The sequence below is a fragment of the Centropristis striata genome, chromosome 3 (genome assembly GCF_030273125.1).
Source record: "Centropristis striata isolate RG_2023a ecotype Rhode Island chromosome 3, C.striata_1.0, whole genome shotgun sequence".
In the NCBI taxonomy this organism is placed as follows: Eukaryota; Metazoa; Chordata; class Actinopteri; order Perciformes; family Serranidae; genus Centropristis; species Centropristis striata.
In genome coordinates, this window is record NC_081519.1 from 24442836 (window position 1) to 24464858 (window position 22023).

General features: G+C 39.8%; 1 protein-coding gene across 4 annotated transcripts in view; it reads left to right on the forward strand.

Annotated features, from left to right (window-relative positions):
* The first annotated feature begins 1866 nt into the window (after positions 1-1866).
* The window catches only part of ephb2b (eph receptor B2b), a 150947-nt gene continuing 130790 nt past the window's right edge, over positions 1867-22023 (forward strand). For all 4 annotated transcript variants that reach the window (XM_059328830.1, XM_059328832.1, XM_059328831.1 and 1 more), the window contains exon 1: positions 1867-2019. In XM_059328830.1, coding sequence (XP_059184813.1) covers positions 1968-2019 — 52 coding nt within the window. In that variant the 5' untranslated portion in view covers positions 1867-1967. The remainder of the gene's footprint in view (positions 2020-22023) is intronic.

The following is a 22023-nucleotide window of genomic DNA, read 5'->3' on the forward strand; positions in this document are numbered from 1 at the left end:
CCTAATTGACAAGTATAGGCCTGCTGAGTCACATGACACCTTCCTTGTGATGCATGAATGATGGTTAGCTGCTCTGCCTTTAGCTACAAGAGGTTGAATAAATCAAGGGAATACATTTCTGCAGCACCTCCAGCTTGACTAATCAAATTAATATGAAATTCATCTTGTTGCAGACTTACATTATGCAAATGTCAGCATTGTTTACTGCGCATAGAAAAATCAGTTCAGCCAATACTTATTGATTATGCATTCCAATTCATTTTCATGTTAGGAATAGACATCCCCTTCAGATATAAACATTTAATGGACCACTTAAATATCAGCATGTATTTTTAATTTATCTTGAGAAGTCATTAAGTTGGCCTAACAATTCTTCTGAATCACTCAATGGCTGTTTTGTTGCAAACTCAGCGCTTATGCAGACTATTATATTCAATCATAGAATGAATTGTAACTCCTTCTCATATTTTTCAGACTTCACTTAAATACCAGACTGCACTATTTTACAACATGAATAGAGTGCTATAACCATGACCAGTCCCCATAGTTTCAGTAATGGCCTCCAGCCTGCAGCCCACAGTCTCACAGTATTTTCTTTAATAGCAGAACACAGACTCTTAAACAGATTTGTTGTAAAATAAAAAGGAGGAAAGTAGTAATTTATGAGTAAATGCTATAAAATCAATAAAATACTAATTATATATATACGTGCGTATATATATAGTGTTTATATATATATATATATATATATATATATATATATATATGCACACACACACACATATATATTGTCTCTTATCATCTGTTTAACTGATAAATAAGGAAAATTCATTTTTCTGATTTACATATCACGTAAATCATAGCGTAAATATGAGTCTTTAAGTATTTTTCGATTCTTTAACAAAAATCTATACAGTATGCAATTGCACGTCTATATTGTGGCTAGTGTGAGTGATGGAAATAATGTTTTTGCATGCTTAACGACTAAATAAATGCAGACTTAATACATTTAATTCATGATACCGGCTTAAATGTAGACCATATTAATTCGTATATCAATCAATCAATCAAGAATTTTAAAAATTAACACATTACATTAATTCATATTTGAAGAAAAGACAGAGAACTAAGAGTAATCGTATTTTATGAGAGTAATTGTAGCCTAATAAAAATAGCCTATATCTTAATTATTTACTCATTTTTTTCAGTTAAACATTAATTATCTCCAGAAAGAAAGTAACACCAAACGGCAAGGTGGAAAGATTAGTAGAACAGTTAAGTCGTACCTAAGCAAAGTATAAATATTGGCGATGATAACGGCAAAGAAAACGTTAAACTTACTTTAATTGTTCTCCCGTGATCGTCACCTGTTACGTACAGTACAGCGCCAAAAGTCCCTTAACGGGGCTGCATGATGAACTCCGCAGACACGTTATAGCTTTGTCTGACAAAAGAATAACTAGTATTTCCATTTCGAGCGGTATGGCGGTGAGAATAAGTCGCTCCATCTTTTATAAATGCCCCACATGGTCCCAAAACACTTAATTATCGCTAGGTAAGGCTGCGTGGACTGTCCTCTACTCGATGATTGACAGCGGGGTGACTTGAAGTGGCTCTGAAGGGGGTTGAAGTATCCGCTTCATGAGCGGCTGCATCTATAATTCAAATATATTAAAACCACCATATTTAGAAACATACATAGACGTGTTATTTCTATTATATTAAACACTGATTGGGTTAATGTTGTACTAAAATGCATGGCTGTGTTTGTGTGTTTGTCCGTGCCCCCCTCTGTCTGTCGTTTTTTTGGTTTCGCCCAAACTGTGTTCAGATTTGAGTTGGTTTTCTCTGCTATCTGGGATCGCTCTATTGGAGGTGAAGGACCGCCTGTCCCCTCTCTGCCTGGGCTGTCAATGGCTTTCGGGACGTGTTTTATTTGAATGTCTGGGCGATATAAGTGACCAATAATGGATATTCTATGGATATTATGGACCATACCGGCCGTAATAGCTGTTGAAGGTAAGCTAGTGTTCTCATTCCCAACGGTTAAAGCCGCATCCTCTTGCCGGCTCTGAGTTTGAGACAAAGCGCGTGAATGGACGTTGGTTAATTTTAATTACAGAACCCAACGGAAAATTAACGCACTTTTCATCTCCATTACTGTCTGTTATTCTGTTATAACATGGCGTTTATAGTGCGTAGAGTCAGCTTAAAAACAGCAGGCAAGGGGGTGATGATAGTGGCACATAAAAACATGCTACTGTCCGCATCCCCGCAGGTATAACGTTACGGATGCTGTTGCGCGTTAATAGCGTTAATTAGGGAATAAAATGAACAAAAAGCTCTGTCAGGTGAGAAAACGTCCAATCTTTCACACAGGTCACATCATGTGTGTCCGTGGAGGTGTGTCACCGGTTCGTCTCAGTTTGATGATTAAAAAAACGTCCCCTTACACATTTTTCCCCGTATGTCCGAGACTACATGCGCATTATAAACTGAAATTCTTCATAGTTTAACTCACAAAGGGCTCTGCCTGGTCTTTATGCAGTCATTTGTACGCAAAGCTTGGCTAAGCAGTAAAAGGCAGCAGGCAGCGTGGCTCAACGCACAATGAAACAGGTTGAATGGTGAGAATAATCTCTATAATATGCTGCTAATATTTACAGCAATGTGTCTGTGGTTTTCAAAAGTAACTGTGTAGTGTCCCAAAAACACTTTTTGCTATTATGTAAGACCTGGTATTTGTATGGATTATTATTCTGACATTTGCCCTTTAATCTTCTAAAATTATTTAGAGATTATAAAAGCTGCGGTTGTTTTAATTTAATGGGCGTCACTCTGCACTTTAAAAATATAATTTGCAGGTGATTTTATGAAACTGCACTCCCTGTGACAGGACAGGAGACATTTACCACAATGAAGAATGGAAAGTGTCAGCCCAGTCATACATTTATTCAGGCTATTTTTAGGATGCTGTCAGAGAACAAACATGTCTTCTTCCTCTGGTCAGTTTAACTAAACCTCATAATTACAGGTGGAGCTAAGAAACTATGTAGAAACTTAACTAAATGTAACCGCAGGATGAAACAACAGCAAAAGGAAAAACAGGGAAAAAACATTTAGCTGGTTGTTTACTGTAAAATATGTTATACATATGTCAAAACATCCTGAATTTGTATAGCAAAAGGTTGAAGGACCTGTCCAGTGCAATGAAGGACTGGCACGTACTTTGACAAACGCCATGTGTATTTATGCAGACTTCCCCTGACTGCTGCTGCTGTTTATGGTTTCAATGTAGTTCCATATCGAAGACCTAATAAAGCAATCAAGAAGGCTTACATGGCATTTCACATTGGCAGCTTTGAAATGTGCGTCATTGCTTTAAAATTTTTTTTAAGGTTTAATCACCAGACATTGTTCCAGGAAAACTAATCCTGTGAGGAAATCAAATGTACAATCGGGTCTTTTAAACGGCACCATAAAAATATAGGGGAAAATATACAACATGCTTTTCATACAATCCATAAATTGTATTTTTTTATTTTAATATATTACAGTTTATTTATTTATATTGTATCGTAGAGCATTTTCACAATAATAATTAAACTAAGTTAGATATTTTAATATTAAAACGGCATAGGTTATATGATCATGTCCCACATCGTATTATTATTTTTTAATATATTTAATAAATACACTGAATATTTACTAGATTTATTAAAAATATATTCATTATTATATACGTACAAACCTCCTAATAAGTAATATCGTCATCCTATACGTTGTAAATGTACATCATATTTAATATGATTTGTTTTCTTTTAATTACTGTTATCATGACTGCTTGATTGCTATTATTACGGTTATTTATTTTTGATTTTATCCCTGCTGTTCTGTCCAAGAGCAAGGGAACCACAGGATGTGAAAAATGCCAAAAATAACAACAGATTCACACCACACAGCGTTCCACTTCCCCTTGTTTATTATTTCTCTCTAAAACGCCAACATGGCCACTGTTACTGTTTGTCCACATGTAAAATCTACTGTGAAGAGCTTGTGTAAGCTGAGAGCATACAGTGCCTGCAATACCAATCGACACAGTTCCTCAAATAGTTGCACTTGTGTTTAAGTGTATTGAAGTACACTTCTTGCTCGCATAAGAGGGAGTTTAGTGTGACTATATACACGATAGGCTATGCATGTTGCAGTACCATCCGCTCCTGTGGCGCTTCACTTTCTGATTCGTAAACGAGCTAGTCCCGTCGGCAACCAAATCCAGCCCCCCTCCATTTTACCCTGTGCATCACCCTAGCCGACCGTCCAATGAAGTTGCAAGGATGGCTTACGTATGAGAAATAAAGGGTTGAAAAAGAGGTCAATGCAGCTCTAATCCAAAAAAAAAAAAAACATTCCCAGCATGCAACGGAAAAGAAGCCTCGAGTGGATCGTTTTGACACGTTTAGTGCCGGGACACTACATTCCTCTATTGTTGTATATGTTTAATAGAGAGTGACATATTCGCATAGTTCTGTTTTTTTTACTGATCAACGTTGCCTGCAAAACGTGTGGTAAAATACACTGCACCATCGTATGGCATTATTAGTTGATCGGCAAAGCACTACATATACCGTGAGATATACCGGGTTTGGTAAGAACATTTACATATATTCGAGTACCAATGAAATCATAACTCCCACATTTCTTGACATATATCAGATTTCTGCAGTGCAAGCACATGAAAGAACGACTACTTGTTATACAAGTAATCAATAAATCAGGCGGTGACCATACTGGAGAGGATTAGAGGATTAAAACTGGGGCCGAAGTTAAGAAAATCCTGTGTCCCAAGTATCCATTTTGTGAATAGCGTCAACACTGCACGCCATGTAAAGTTTTAAATATTGTTAATTGGCCTTGATGATGATGCTAATGTGTGAATTTAACCTGTGATCTCTTTCTCAGCATCTTATCTCTGTTCAGACTACTCTCTTGTTAAAAAAAACAGTCTGTTGGGCAACTATAAATGCAGTTCATTCATCAGCAGCATTCAGCCATTTTTCAAAGGCATTTAATTTACCGTGTGGAATGTGAAACAACTCTAAATTGTTGATTAGTGTTAATGTAATCTGCCACTGATGCCAGTTCTTATTGGTTTAGTTAACAGGAACAGACAGGCTCTTTCCGAAAATTAATGGAGGTAGTACTGCCAAGGAAATTAGCCTAGCTATGTCAAACATGTCTATGAAAACACACTGTGGATTTATCCCTTCATTAGTTTACCCATTCATTGTCATCAGTGCTCAGTTGACAGCCATGCTAACAATGGGCGCTCATCTAATTCTGTTGAGTGGATATTCTCAGATTCATCCCCGGCCATAAAATTGTAGTAGCCTGTATTGTTGGGAGGAAATGAAATTTACTAGACGGATCATTTGGCTTTTCCGACCCCCTCCCTTTCTGTTGTGGTGTTACAGTTTGTACTGTGCAAACACAGCAAACATTTTCTGGGACGATTGGTGTTGCCATCATGCAATAACAACCTCCTCCAGACTTGTATGCAAGTTGTTGTTGGGGTCAGCAGAATGATGGATGACTTTGATACAACATTTTCTCCCTTTCTTTCTTTGAACGAAACAGAATGGGACAGAAACCACAGTAGAGGATGGTGAAGTGGGGTAGAATGAGATCACAGCATGGAGTCTTTAAAAAATGTCTAGCAGATTTGATTGCATTTCAATATGCGCTGCATTCCTTCAGCGCTCTGTTGAGCACTGGAGCCCACTCAGTTCAAAGTTGGCAAACTGGCAAGTTGATGTTTTAAATTTTTCAGTTTTTTTATTTGATTTAATTAAGTAAATTACATATATTACATTAGTATTTTGCTCTCTTTTCAGTCCCGTTTTCTCACAGAACATAAGCCAGTCTGACAGTTCAAGGCACAGTATGATTGTTAATGTTTTGAATATCCTGCCAAGTTTGGTAAAGATGCTTTCATATGTAAATCCAGTAGCTGTTTTTGACCGGAATTGTTTTGTAAGGAACAGACATGTGAGTGTAACATGGAAGCATTATGTTTTGTGGAAGAGTAACAAAAGACAGACGGAGGCGGGCTCCAAAATGGGATTAGATAAAGGTAAAATGAGCGACCGTATACAATCCAGTGTTTTCTCAGTCCACCCAATGAGCAGATGCAGGGAGCTGGCCTGCACGCCAACCGCCACAGTAGGCTTTCACAAAGAATCTGTCTCTATTCAAGCCTTAATCCATGCTGCCGAGGGCCCAGGCATTGTCACTTTGCATGCAAAATTTCAATTAGTGCTGGTACCAGTTGTTTCACTTGAAGGGGGGTGTCACATTTCAGAGACATCTATGGCTACCTTTAGGGTGAGATTAAGGCAGAAGTGTCACCGCTTTGCCTTAGAAAATTTTGCATTGCATAAGGTTACTAAAACTGGTACTGAACTGGCTTGATTTGCTTTGTCCACTGTATGTTTGACCTAGCACTTGGTGGAAATAACTACAGGTTTGAACATACTGTAATACATATACAACATTTATTATTAAACAGGGGGAAAAAAGCCTTTAAATCGGCTACACATGCTGACTTTCAGTGTAGTAGGTTTGTGTCCCAGCTGGCTCTGGAGCGAAAGAGTTGTGCATGTTGCTCCTGGCTCCAGCTTGTTCAACCAATTTAACTAAGGATTCAGCTGAAGACATGATGGAGTGTTCGACACTGTTTCCATGCTTTCAGCTGTTTGACTATGACGGCTGCGGTTCACTGTCATGAGCCAGCTCTTCATTCTCTCCTGCCTCGTTCCAGGCCACACATTTTTGCCCTCTGGAGGTGATGCTAAAATAGTGGCATTTTAGCTTGTGGAACATGTTTGATGAAAGAACTGAAGTTTAAGAAATGCAAGTGGGTTCAAAACCGTACAAATATGTCTTCAGGGTGTCGCTTGTGTGGCCCTGGAAAGGCTTTGACAAGCCACGTTGGTACTTTTAGAGAGGGCTGCTCTTTATTCTTTGTGCAAATGGTAACATTCTGACCAAAAAGGCAATCACTAGTAAGCATAGTAAATGTGTTTATGGCAACACAACAAATGTGTTTACCACAGGTAAGAACAGGCTGCTCATGGCCTTTGTTACAATACACACTGACAATTCTCCACATTTTTACACTATTAAGAACATTATTTTTATTATTATTCCCATAGATCTACATGCTTGGATTGGGTGTCATATTTAAGTCAAGTTTGCTTATGTTCACCTTCATGAGTGCGCTGCAGAGTTAAGAGTGGAAGGATCAGTTTACCGGAGTTCTGATTTAACTATCACACTGGGAAGTAGTATTACACTTTTGAAAACACAATAGAACCTACTGTATGACAATTTCAGAAGCAAGGCTGAAATTCAAGAAGCGCACGGCCAAAATCAGCTATATAACACTGCAAAACCTCCATAGACTTGTGGCTTATCACTTAATATTACTATATTTCCAGATACGATGTGGTTGTAGTAGACTTTTTAAATGCCCTATATCACACATTCTCTCTACTGTAGATTCACTGCATTTAGAGTGACTTTTGCCCACTTTTGGTATTAATAGCTTCTCAAAGAAAGAACAGGTGTTTAATATTCTGTCTCTTTGGTCTGTAATCAGGCCTGTTTAGTTTGCAGAGACCAGCTGGTGAGATATGGCTGCTACTTGATGCTATCAGAAAATGAAAATATTTTCAGAGTCAACAGGTGTTTCGGGTCTTTCTTCCCAGTGCAGCATGACATCAACTGGAAACAGTGGGCTGATTTAAAAGTAGATATAAAGTGCTTTAGACTCCCTTGGTTTTATTTTAGCCTTTAGGAAAACTTGATTTCAAGTACAATCTGTCATAATTAATGCTAATTATTTTTATGTGTTCATTACAAATTGATTTTTTTTAATAACAATTGGTAACATGCGATGGATAAAAAGCACACAGCCTGAAAATAAGTTGAATTGCACTCCACTGAAGTATAAAAAACAAACACTTAAGTACTTAATTTGTTTATCGCCCCAAAAAGAGACACTTTAGAGCCTTGATTCATATTTGTGTAATCACAGACATTATTATGGGATCACAACACTGTGAAATCTGTCACCAGTCTTACAAGTTTATTAATATGCAAAATCTTAAACACTCAAATAAAATACTGTAACCAGTCCGCTTTCACTTAATATTAGGATTGGTCATATCAAACAAAAGCATGTATGAGTTAAATTATAGTTGCATTTAAGTCTTAGCACCCTTTTTAAAGTGCCTAAAAGGCTTTTTTACCTAAGTTAAGTTAAGTTTTTTGCTAGTCCCTGAAAAATACTTTGAAATACTGAAATTCTTTCCTTGATCATCCTAACTCGTTCCGTTTCTCTGTTTTTCTGTTTTCTCTTGTGTTGTCCATTCCTGTGGCAGTAAGCTTCAACAAAATTTCTATCACTGATCGTGTGATGTTTTTTTTCTTTAGAGACAAATAAAAAAAAAGATATTATGTTTGCTGAATAAGGGATCCAAATGTAGCACAAAATGAAGAACTTTCATACAAGGCTTTGTCATAAATAACTAGGGATGTGCGTAATTTAACTTGCTTCCCTCTCTAGAAGGCACTAGTAATACTGGTTGGTCAAACATATTATAGACATTTTTATTATTTTTTATTAATGTAAATTAGATATTGACATATGCTGTCTCAGTGAGCTGCCATCTGCCTGTCTGCCACCACCTCCTCTGTCCAGTGGGTTCAACAGTCACTCTGGTTCTTTCCTGTCAGCACATTGAAACTAGCCTACTAGCTGGCTAGCCTGCTAGCATGTACCCTAGAAATAAAAGCTAGAAACCTAGGGGCTAACACCAGCTAGCTCACTGAATCAAACTTACACACTAATATTAACAATGCAAATCATGACTCTTCTCAGACCACAGTCTCCGCTGGCATTAAGTGAAATATTACCCTAAACAGCAGGTTAATGAGGTGTCAGACACCGGAGACATAGGTAACATAACATAACATTGATTTGAGTGGCATTTAAAATACAATTCCGTTACTGAAAAATGGGATTCATGATTTCAGATGGTTCTAACATACATAATATTTGTTTTGAAGGTTTATTTAGATTGAATTGTGCTCAATTTGGGGTGTTTTCCGAATGTTTGACTTACTTTTACACAAGTCAACTAGAAACATCCCAATGCACAACCCAATCAATTCACAAATAGTATATCAATTTTATATAATTCTGCTATATTAATGGGTAACACTAACTCTGGGTACTGTGTGCTATGAATGGTGAAAGGATGTATTATGTAGAAATGTATTATTTAGTCAGGTTTAGGTGAATTTGTCTTGAGATTTGTTTTTTTTGCAGTGCTTTAAGGATAGGTGTGCTGTTTGCTTGCAGGGCTATACTTGTTTCAATAGGTGGTTAGAAAACAGCATGTTCAAAAAGAGACCCTTAAAAACATTTTAGTGCATTCGATAGTTCCCCTAATCCTAAAAGTTTAAAACTGGACAGAGTCAAACTCAACATAGCAGAGCAGGTTGTTCCCTTCTTTTTCTCATTATAACAGAAAGCATCTGTTCTTTATAATCAAGTTTGCAGACAGATGTTATACATTAATTCAGGGGGTTTAACTCTGCAGTTTAATTGATGTTCGTGACCAATGGGCCTGCTTTAACCCTGTGGAATAAAGTTTGCATATGGCGTTTTCATGCAGAGCTGATCGGATAAATACATACTTGTGGAAGAAACTTGCTTTACCTCCATGTAACCTCTCTGATATTTCACACAGGAATCTAGATCAAGGATGTTCTTATACCCTGCTATCTTAATTAGCACATGTTAATTGGCAATGTGCAGTCTCTTGGTAAGTCATATTTATTAGGAAGAGCCTGATTCATCCTAACCCGCTGGGAACAGAAATCATTAGGGGACAGTGAAATGTATTTCCAGATATTATTCATAACAGGAAACGTGTAAGCACTCACAATCAAAATGGCCCTGCGACACAAAGGCCTAATTTGCCGTCTGAATTCTTTGTGCAGTCTCGTTAATTTGACAGAAGTCTTCCCAATTATGTGGAATCAGTGTGTTTTATGTCTGTGTCACTTTATATTTTTATTTATCCAGGCAGTAAAAATTGTTGTTCATCAAGTGTGAAAACAATAAGTTATTTTGCTGGAAAGGCGGACATGTACTGATCAATGTGACCCCCTGTTCCTGTCATATCCCTCATGTGAACACTGAGTCATACACATTAACAATATGGCGCTTATAATATTCAACCCGGCCATGCCAGCTACTGAGCTAGTACGCAGGGAGAAAAAGAGACAGAAGGAGGAGGAGGAGGAGGAGGAGGAAGAGGAGGAGGGAGAGTGTACCCTGAGAGAGGTCAGACCTCGTTTCAGAGACCCCCATCCACACACACCCCAGGTACTGTGACACTGCCTTTATGAGTGCGCCCGGAGAACACAAACCCACCGGATTAGTGTCTGGCTCTCAATGTCCCCGGGAGCAGAGCCCATCGGCCGAGACAAAGCGGGGCTGATTGCGTTGTCATCTGCATCACAAAGGGAAGCTTTTTCTACCTGAACCGCTGCCTGCACGCCGTGCTGTACATCACATCTATCAGCGACTCTGGACCCGCGTGACATCTGCCTTTTGTTTTTTGTCCATCTCTGTCTCCCCCCTCTTCCATTCTTTCTCTCTGACCCACGCCGTCTGTCCACCATGGCCCATATCAACGGCAGGACCCCCTCCCCCCCTCCCTCGTCAGTGGAAACTAGCTTCTTACTCTGCACCAGCTCTGACCGTTTTCTGCTTTCGCCGGTAGTTATGTGCTCAGCACGGTGTGCATCATCTTCTCTCGCTACAAAGAGCCCACTAACACATTTGTTGTCTTTCCTCTTTTCCCCTCTGGCTCTGGCTGGCTGGCTGTATCTCAGCTCAGCCAACATGCAGACACATCAGACAAAAAGCCCAGTCTCCCGCTGTCAGACCCTAACACGTCTATCGGTCTCACTCGGACAGAGAGAACGCCCCAGCTGAGGTGCTGCCAGTAAGCAGACATGTTTTGTCTGATTAGTGTACTGGGGAGGCAGGCTTTGCTCCTCCATGACTGATGACTGATGTCTTGTGTTGGTGGCGCAGGCAGGTCCTGCAGCCATAACAGAGATAAATCAAGCTTCCCTATTTGGATTATCTTCTTATGCTTATGTACGTACCATAAGCCTTATGTTGGCCTTTGTACTTTGTAGTACTTCATCATCATCAAGCCAACTACTTCTCAAAGACCCCATCTTTTATATTTTATGAACTGAACATGCACTTCTCTTTATCCCATGAAATAAAATTTTCATTTTTGGGGGAGAAACAAAGATGTTAGAACTGTGTCAGGCACAGTAACCGAAGCTGAGAGGCTTTGAAAGACGCTTTATGAATAAATCCAATAGATTAAAAGAGGGTATGACATTTAAAAAGCACAGGAGGGATGGGAAGGGAGAGAATGACTTTTTGTGTCCTAAAGTGTGATAGTTGGTTTCTATTCACACATAATTGCATTAGCTTGGAGAATAGGGAATTAACACAAGGCAATTAACTGATTTGGCCTTTGGCTGTGACTTTTCTGGTTTTAGAGAGCTGCAGCTCATCCTGTGTTTTCACAGATTAATTTTGAATCGCATTCAATCAGACGCAAACCTTGTAAACCATACAATGGGAGACTTTAGGTCTTTATAGTGAATCAAGTGAATAACATGGGTGGGCGTGTAGCAGAAAACAGCCATTGCTGTATGATTTCAACCACAGTTTGTTGGTAGTATAAAAAAATCCTTTTTTTGTTTAAAAGAAGGAAAATGTGGGATGGAGGTGAGGAATCTCAAAGGTAAGGGTCACCAAAACAGCAGGGTAAACACAATTCTTCATGTTTAATCGACAGTAGTCCAATTACCAGGGACTGCTAGGCCACTGGTAATTGTCAACAGCAAGGGCGTAATTTTCGTTTCAATTTTGGGGAAGAGATCTACTGGGAGACACGACAATTACACTCTTCACAATAGAGAGCGGGCTGTTTTTAATGGGATTTCTATCCATGTGTGTCATACACTGCATGTGCTATACGTAACACTCTGACACTTAACATTACACCCTGACCTGAAAGGGCCACATTAGCTGATCTACGCAGTTAGATATTTATGCAGCCATAAGCACAAAACAGCGTCTTTTCTGACTGATGATTCACTGAAGTGGTGGGAGTGAACAAGTGGGTAGACTCCATTTACCTCAAAATGCTCACATTGAATTAAGCATATGCTGAAATTATATTTAAAATCCATTCATGACTAAAAGCATATTTAAAGGCATCTTTATTGAAGCTTGAAGATGTTATGGATGTTAAGGATTTGCAAATCATTGCATTCTGCTTTTATTACGTTTTTCACAGCGTCCCAACTTTTTAGGAAACGGGGTTGTATAATGATATTGTACTCATGAAAGTGGGTTCTGAGATCTCAGCAGTTTCTTTCAGTGAGTACAGTGTTATCGTAATCAAAAGAATGGATATGAAAAGTAAACCCATGTTGAAGTTGTTCTTTTACTGTCAGTTGTGTAAAGTCTCAGGACTTAAGTACTGGTAGTTTACAAGTTCAATAAAAAACAAACAAAAAAAACAACCTTTGCTGCTGTTTTTTGATTTACAATGCATTGATGATAGTAGAATAGATTTCCCACTTGGTCTGGTCCGGTGTACAAGCTTAAACTGGTTTGATGTTGATGCAAATCGGCAAAATGAGAATCGTGCACTGTGCACGTTGTGTTTGTTTGTGCTTGTTGTAAAGTGCCACACCTAGTGATGCATTTGGTTGGTTATCAAAATACTTTTTTTCACACTCACTCAACCCTAGTTAAAAGCTGTTTCCAGCTGTAAGTAAAAATAGTAAACAAAACTTTCCCTAGAAAATATTTGATTCATCTGCAGTAGTTATACAGTAGCCAATGAGACAACAGAATGCCTCAGGCTGTATACATTTCTTGACAAATCATTTATATTGAATTATTAGAGGGGACATGTCTCTCCCAACAGAGATGAACAGAGTTGTATGTTAAGCATACAATAGATTTTAATCGTCAGGGTGTGACAGTTGGAACACAAAGTGAACCTTTCAGTGTTGTTACTGTGAGGGTTTTATTTCAAACAGAGTGATAATTTGGATTGATGAAAGACAGCATTTCTATCTTTTTTTCTGACCTCACACCACTGTAATCAGTCTACCGGCTTACAAGTCCAAAATCAATAACCGAGACTCAGCAAAGATTACACCCTTATGATTGTGTTTATGGGGCCCCATCAATTGACACTTCATTGTAGCTGTTTCATATTCAGCAAATCCGCTGATAAATGCACCATTTCGGCAGAGAAAGCTTACCTGAATTTACATAATCACTTGTCTGAAAGTGGATCTAGTGTGGGGAGCAATCAGCAGCATCTGCCTGCCACACTCACACTTCTAAGAGCTCCTGTTATTGCAATAACATCTTGTCTCCCCTCTTGTTCCAACTAACAATTCGTTGTTATTTTATTCTAATTTCAAACCTATTAAAGATTTCATGGAGGAAACACTATCTCTAAAACACATGCCCGTGAGTCCAGAGCGGCCAAAGAAAGGCCGATACACGTCCTCTGGGTTCAATAAAACAATGTCTGGAATCACAATACAGCCATGAGGTAACGTGGCTTACAAAACAGGAGCCAGGTATATAAGGAGATGGTGAAATGATGACTGTTTTCCATGCCTTCCTCTGGCAGGGCCTTTCGGCTAGAAATCACAATGGATCAATTGGAAGGGCAGCTGGAAAATCCATAGAGAGTCTCCGGAGGCCTGCTGTGCCTGTGAAATCAATGCAGAGATCCAGCTGAGACCATTAAAAGAAACGAATGTCATATGATAGGGTTAAACATGTAGAATATTATTATTCATACAGTCCAAATAGGTATTTCATCTGCAGATAATACAAGCAGGCATGGACGTCAATAAAGGCACTACAGTGTCTTGTATTTCAAGGGTCTACTACGAATCCAAGCAATCCATCATGTCTTTGACCTATTGTTAGTCTTAAGAAAGAGAGAGGGCAATTGAGAAGGTAAAATAAATTGAAGATTTTATTATATTTGGACTGTTTTATTGTAGATTATTACTAAATAAGGAGTACTGTAGCAGCAGATAAAACTCAGCAGCACTCAGGTTCTGGGCACTCTCAAACAGAGGCAGGCCAACAGCCACGGCTTTGGTATTAGTGGACATTTTCTTCCAAGTCATGAAAACCTCACTACTTTGTCCTGGATTGAGGGCTTAGGACCTTTTAAATACATCCGGCTTAATTTCAGCACTAATTTATTTGCCGTTATTTTCTCGATTGATTAATTGTTGTTGGTATAATGTCAGAAAACAATACCACAGTCCAAGGTGACAACTTTTATTCTAAATTGCTTGTTTCTATCCGACCAACAGCCCAAAACCCAAATATATTCAGGTAACTTTAAGACAGAAAAAGGCAGAAAACTGGTGAGTTTGGCATCTATGTTCGAAAAAATGCCTCAAACTAATTATCCAAATAGTTTGATTAACCTCTTTTGTAGCTTGACTAATAATTTCAGCTCTATTCTATAACTTATGGAACACGGCTGCTGCTATTTTTTACTTTATCTGTATGAAAATGTGTTTGGTTTGCCACTCCACTGTCAGCTTATACAGCGTTATAGCTATTTGACCGAGCAAAGCCATTAAATGTGCAAAAACACAACTTCTGTAAATGTAAGTATATTGCAAACACATGCCATTTTGTGGATCCTTTTATCCAAAGTGCCTAACAATAACATCAGGGAACAAATGCATTTGTGGCATGGGTGGCTCAGCAGGGAAGGAACCCCAAAACCCGGGTACAGTTACTGACATGCTGGGTTCGCTGCGGTCCCGCCCCACCCTGATTACACCTCTTCTGAGCACTTTTCAATCTGCTTTCCTTTAGAAATGGTTTGACACTCTGTAGTGGTCAGGCGGGCACACTACATGCATGTAGCGCCTGTACGAGTCCATGGGGCGGCTGTCAGGAGGCCTGCCTGTTGGAGTGATTGAAAAAGCATGTTGGGGATTAGCCGTCTGTCCTCATCTGTGTGACGCCCTGGCAGGGTTCTGTGTCCGGGGGGGTTCTCGCTGCTCTCTGGGCCTGACACGGTGCTGAGGGATGGAATAGGTAGAGCTGGACCTGTGCTCTTGCACTCTGCTGACACAGCCTCTTGCACTGCCAAACACACACAGACACACACATGCTCATAAACAGATTTTGCCTCTTGACCTACACATGCTAGCAAGCACACCCGGTGGCTCAACCTATTCATGCTGCCAGCTAAAAGAATACATGGAGGGAGATCATTTAAATCCTCGCTCCAGATGTCCCTTGGGCACTCTGAATTCAACAATTTTTACACAATGAGAGCGGCAATTGTTGCTGTTTTGACTTCATTTTGCTTCACTGAGCAAAATGGAAAGGCTTTGGGTCATTTTAATATGGGACTTAACTTTTCTTCCCACCATGAGAACCTGTAAAACAGCACATTACGCAAAAAATTATTCTCCTTTGATCTAAGTGCCTACAGTAATACGTCCTATTTTCAGAAATAGAAATTGAGACCCATAATAGTGTTTAGTGGTTTTCCTCCGTACAGACAGATTTTTGGCTTGAACACGTACTAATCTCTATTTCACAGATACTAGCATGCTCATTTTCTGTCTCTCCAGTTCTGTCTGACACACACATACACACACACAGGAACGCATGAACATTTCTGTCTACACTATATTTCAATCCCAACACCTGCAGGGCTGGGCTGTCAGGCTTTTTTGGAGTTATGGCATTAACATGGAAACCAGAGGCCTGAAGTTGGATTAGAGGAAGGGAGGTGTGAACACAAGGTCAGGGCAAAGATGGCCTTTCAGCTAATAGTTTCACGTCATACTTTTACTCCCGTATGTCTTGTCACAATACTTGGCACATACTGACAGATAAACAGGCTGTCACAAAAAGGAGAAACTGACATAAATGCAAAGAAACCATATCCATGTACACGTTAGAGCCTGAGGCAGGTGTTTTGAGGAGCGTCAAGTTTCCTTTGTTGAGTAAAGATTATGGCAACTGGAAGCTTCATTAGTGTCTTGCTGGAAATTAATTTTAAATTGCTTTTAACATCATTTCTGGAGGTAGTGAGCTGTGCTACTCTGATCCATTTCCACAGCTCCAGTTGGATCTGCTTTGACAGTAAAAAAATCAAATCCGTAAACTGTCAGTAAAACAAACATTTTTTTTTGTTTATCATGACAAAGCATCTAGTGGCACATTTTTATGGTTGGAAATGTCAGTGTCGGACAATGCAGCATGAATGCAAAAACGGTATTTACTGAAGTGATGAAATTAGATGACATTGGAATTGTCAAGAAGACAGGTGCACCCCGACAAACCCAATGAATAATTTTCACAAGGGTATAAAGAGCCTCTCCATCTCCTGCAAATGTGCTGTTTTCAATGTGTCACGGCACTCCAACCACCACACAGATGGATATAATGATTAGTTACTTTAAAAACACAGATTTTAGCCTAAAATGACACCCAGAGCAACAATGAGTAAGCAGTGAGGACAGTTGGATACTGATGAACACCTATTGGCTTTCTGTAAGAGAACACATGTTTATAGCCCTTTAAACACAGAGATACCCATACTGGTTTGATGAAGCCCCCGGGAACAGGGCCAAGCTTTTAAACCAATTTGATGAGGAAATACAACTTCCAGGTCTGTCATGTGATGCCATTGGGCCCCAAAAGACATTTTACATTTGGGGGGAAAAAGTCTGTAAATCAGCAGATTTTTTTTTTATTGTGTTGCTGTACATCACCATTCTCATGATTTCCTAAAAGTTCACTAATGGCAGAATCCAGAGTTCCTTCCCTTCCTCCATTCATGTGAATGAGACTGAGGCTGTTTCCCTAAGTCAAGGATGCTTCCTTGGTGGGATCCTTCCTTCGGAGTCTGGTCCTCCAGAGGCGAGACCAGAGTCCTTCCTATCACTGTAATAACGCACAAATGGAGCAGCCTTCAGTGTGCAGGTGTGTGTCATTGCGTAATTGGACTTTGTGAGAACCATACATTATTAATGCAGTTAATACAGCTATACAAAAACGTATGACTGAATGTTTTTTTCTCATTTCCCAATACAGAGGCAAACACAATAAGCACTCAAAATAATTACTACAAAGTAAAATAGTGATAATGTGTTACAGAGGCGATTTTACACCAATATGACTTCAGGTGTGCCTTGAGATTGTGGCTTGCACCATGGTGTGCCCTGGGCTCAAAACGTTTGAAAACTGCTCTATGGGCCCTGTAGATGTGCAATATCTGGGTGACTTTATACACTGAACTTTAATGCGCCACTAAGCAACTTTCACCGAATGAACAGAGCCCCACCTCCAACCTCCAGATGCAAACAGATGTGTTCCGTACGTCAGTAGAAACAGTCCAGTCATTTATATTTAACAAGAGGTTGTTTAAATTCATCATTTAAGGAAATCAGCTCATACATTTCATAAAGTGGCTAAACTTTCAGCACTAGCAGGCCAAAAGGAAACAGTTGTTCTTAAGGTTTCTGACTTTCAATGGTTGGACCACCAATCCACAGCACCTAATCTTTCATCAGAGAATAGAAGTGTGCTAAACTCATTGTCACTTACACTCATGTTAGGTAGCTGAAGGGCACTTCTCAACAGCTCACTCTTACAGCCCCAATTTTAAAACGCCCGTTTTGCTGCCATCTTTACCTCCTTTGTCCTGCTCCAGGCCTGTCCTATGAAAACGGCTTCTCTCGCTTTTCTTTCTCTGACCATCCGCCACCTGTCATCCCAATGCTAATGTGAACCATTAACAGCCCAAGAGCTTGAATAGAAACACACCACTTCGTAGAAATGCATTACCTGTCACTTTGTCTCTGGGATTAGGACTTCACCGGTGGCAAATGATTTAAGGGCCTTTTGCTAGGTTGTCAGGAGAGACATGATTGTGCCTGTGGCCATAAAGAAACATATGTGCTGTTTTTTTTTTTTTTTTTTGAAGGCGTGAGGCAGGCAGTACCAGATGTGTGTGGTGAATGGTGTTGTGTTTTTTTTTTCTCACTTGAGCGTGTGTCAGGCGCCGTGTACAGCTGCACGGGGGAAGAGTTAAGTCCGTTTCACAGGGAGTGAGGAGGAGGTGAGAACCAGCAGGTCTAATTGAAGCGGTTAATGGGCTGTCTGAAAGCATCATTCTACCCGACGTAGCACGTGGAGAAGCTCTTCATCACTGAGTTCAATCTGATAAAACAGCTCTTACTCAAAGACAAGCTATTGGCCAAGACGGCACTTTTACAGACATAAACATTGCTTGATTAATAATGTCATGCTCCAGTATTTTGCAGCAGATGTGGAGTATTTAATGAGCTCTGAGTATAGTCTGCAACAGTACGTCTTTGTTTTGTTTTCCTCCTCTGCTCAAAACTTCTTTGCTGCTTTTCATCTTTGTTCAAGCAACTTTCTTCGCAGGCAAAAAATGTCCAATTTAACTACCCATTTTATCTTAAAACTTAAATGTTCCTCTTAAACAAATCAGCCATGACATAATTTAATTAGCATCCAGTGAAACCTTGTTTATAGATTCTGAAATCCAGTGGTATTATCTTGGCAAAAGGATTGGACGGAGATTTTTTTTCTGCTTGCGTTTTTCAGTAGAATTCCCAAAAGGGGTGAAACTGCATTGGAAACTCCAACGAAAAAGTAATTATCTCTGTCACATTGGGACATGTCTTCATGTGTTTTCACTAAAAACTGCTAACTACATGGATAAATAACTTAAGATTTTTTTTTTTTTGCTGTTTTCCCAGCCTCAACTGGCCTCAGCGCTGTCTTAACCACATCCCTCCCTTCAGGGTCCAAGCACCATTCCTCTCTGCCTGGCTTTAGTCCCGGCTTAGTCCTAACCTTCCTCCCCAGTTCTATCTCTGTTCCTCCCACTGCAGCCACAGCCCAGATCACTCCTCAACTCCCAATTCCAACCAAAAACATGCTTGGTGGGAAGGTTTTATGCGCTGTGCACACACTTTAACGTTTCGGTACAAACTGTTTTACTAGCATACTGTACCTTTGGTCGTCGAGCAGCTCCTGCTGGAGCAGTTTGAGATCTGTGTCTTGCTCAAGGGCATCTCAATGGAAATAGGAGAGAAAGCACTCCTTGTGCATTTAATCCAATTGGTTTTTTTTTCTAGCAACATGGCTTTCTTTGACTTATTTTAAGCGTAGGAGTGTGAGTGCAGCAGAGGCTGGGGGAGCTGTAGAAATGGGCGAATGGGTGGGAGGGGGTATTCAGCATCATTGACACAGTGAATTGCTCCTCTGGGACGTACTCTGGAGAAGGTGCAAGGTTGTGTCAGAAGCAAAGTGTGGTTGGGTTTAGCGAACAGACATTCATTATATCGAGGCTTCGCAGCTGCATCATATATTTCCCAGCAACCGTGGCTGGCGCCTTCGTGGAGGTCCATTGGGGAATTGGCTGCGTGCAAATCATGGCTAGATGTATAACAAGTGAAGATACCTGAAATACATCGCTGTGGGATGTATTTATGTCACTACAGTTGTTTAAGAAGACGAGTAATTTATGTTTAGTCCAGTATAAAAGAATTGATCCATCTCCAATGGGAGTTGCATAACCAAGCCTTCACCTGTGTTGAAACGAAGAAGCTGTAGGTTAAAAAACACAATCAGGAGCAATTCATGTAGAAATTGTAAAAATTCATAGTCATAAGTGCCCTTGGAGCGCTGGTCTAAAATGTCATGGAAATCTTTTTACAGACACCATGAACAGCAGGTGGGAAAAGCAAATGATGATTAACCACTAAAAGAGTGTCGATGGCATTAATCAAGTTTGGAGCCCTAATCACAGTTGCAATTAAAACTCATGCTTTCACCGGCTAGACAGTGTTTTAACCTCAGTGTCCATCTCTCAGACGGTACTGCAGAGGATTTCAGCTCTCACTTAGAGATAACAGGCTTTTTTTTTCACTCTATAATCAGTTTGAAATGAGAGCCGGGCCTTTGGCAGACTTCTTATGGTGCTGGTTTGATTCAGCTAAAAAGCCCTTTTGCGAAGTAGATGAATAGTCAGCGAGAGTTCATTTATACAATCTCAACAGCAGGAGCTACATTGTGGTGGATGATCTCTGTTTGAATTATCAGCCCTCCTTTTGGTGCTTGTTTTCAGTTTCAGTAATTAGGCTATCTTAAATTCCGAGAGCAATACATAGAGGATTTGTCTTTGTGCATGCAGAAGTGGCTTTGTATTTATCTTTTGAAATAAAAAGCAGAAGAAATGCAAACTCTTTTTACAGCCAAGATGATTTTGTGTTTTCTTTGACATACTTTCCTGTTGTTGGCCAAGTTGCTATCACACAGGAGGAGCCGCAATAGAAAGGGGCGACTTTTTGCCATTCATGTATTCAGCATACAGAAAGCCTTGCAAGTTGTGATCACCATTCAGATAGCAAATAGCATCTGTATCTGATAGTTGTTTGTCATCTTCCTCTCGTCAATTGAGGCTCCTGTTCCCATGTTTATTCCTCCTTCCTATTCAGTTTTTGTATGTTTTAAATGAAATTACAGGCCTATCAGGATCAAGGTTGATCATTAATCTTGTAGTGGGCAAGATGTTTATTTTAATCGCAGGATGTTACGGAATAGGACTGGGCAATAATTTGATGTGGTGAAAATTTTCCTTTTAAACTTAAAATAGTAATTATTAAATCATCTGTGACTTTTCCCCCAAGGTTTCCAAGTCCACATTAAGAAAAAAAAAAGCCATATTTAATAGTAAAATCTAAAAAAAACAGCATATCTTTACAGTTGTTGGTGTACTCATAATAGCCACTTTATGCTTCTTTTTTATGACTTTAGAATTACTCTTTAGCTCCCACTATTTAGAATATAATAGCATAGATAGAATTAGCTACAGAGAAGCATAGAGCATTCCATGTGAGCCTTTTTCTGGTGATCCTCTGAATTTTTAATTGAGTCTATGCAAACAGCAGTGATGCCGTTGCTCATTTCTGTCCCCTACTTATGTGTGGCTTTACAGCCCCTCAGCCAATGCCAACAGGAGTTTACACGGCTGAGTAGGAGTCGGATGTGATTTTCAACGAAGACCATCTGCACGGAGGATCTTTTGCTCGTGCAAGCAGCATATGCTTCAGCATGTAGATAACAGGGCTGGTAAACACGCTCGTTCCCTGAGTGAATTAACCTGCCATGACACGCTCCTCCATCTTGGTCAGGAACTGTATGACAGCGAGGGGTTAAATCTTAAAGCCCCCCCCCCATCCTGTCCTCCTTAAAACGCACACACACAGCAGATCCATCAGTCGAGGCATGAGTCATTAGTTCCTTTTAGCTCCCTGGCCAGTGGACTCAAACAGATTGCATAGACTAGGCTCAGGTCTGGGATTGCTGAGGGACTTACTGCAAACAATAATCACATATTTTTGTTGGAGAGCAAGATCTTGAATTGACTGCAACCAACTGCCTTTTCAGCAGCAGTATTTTATGTGCTGATTATTGAAGCCATGCTTGGCAGCACAGAGTCTGAGCAATACATTATAAAGACACATGATGAAGTTTGCTTCAAGGACTGAAGGGAGGAAAATCATACCTAATCTCCTCATTATGAATGCAGAAGTCAGCATATCATTTTCTGTCCTAATGTGTGTGCTTCTTTAATTCACGGCCAGCATCAGCAGACGGGCTCAGCTGTGGTAGGCTAGGTCATTTTTAGACACTAGAGGCAGATGTGGGTGTGCATTTCTTAGAGGATTTTACTGTGCATGTAGTTTTTCCACACTTTGTCATGATCAGCACATCATCTCCTCCTCTCTACA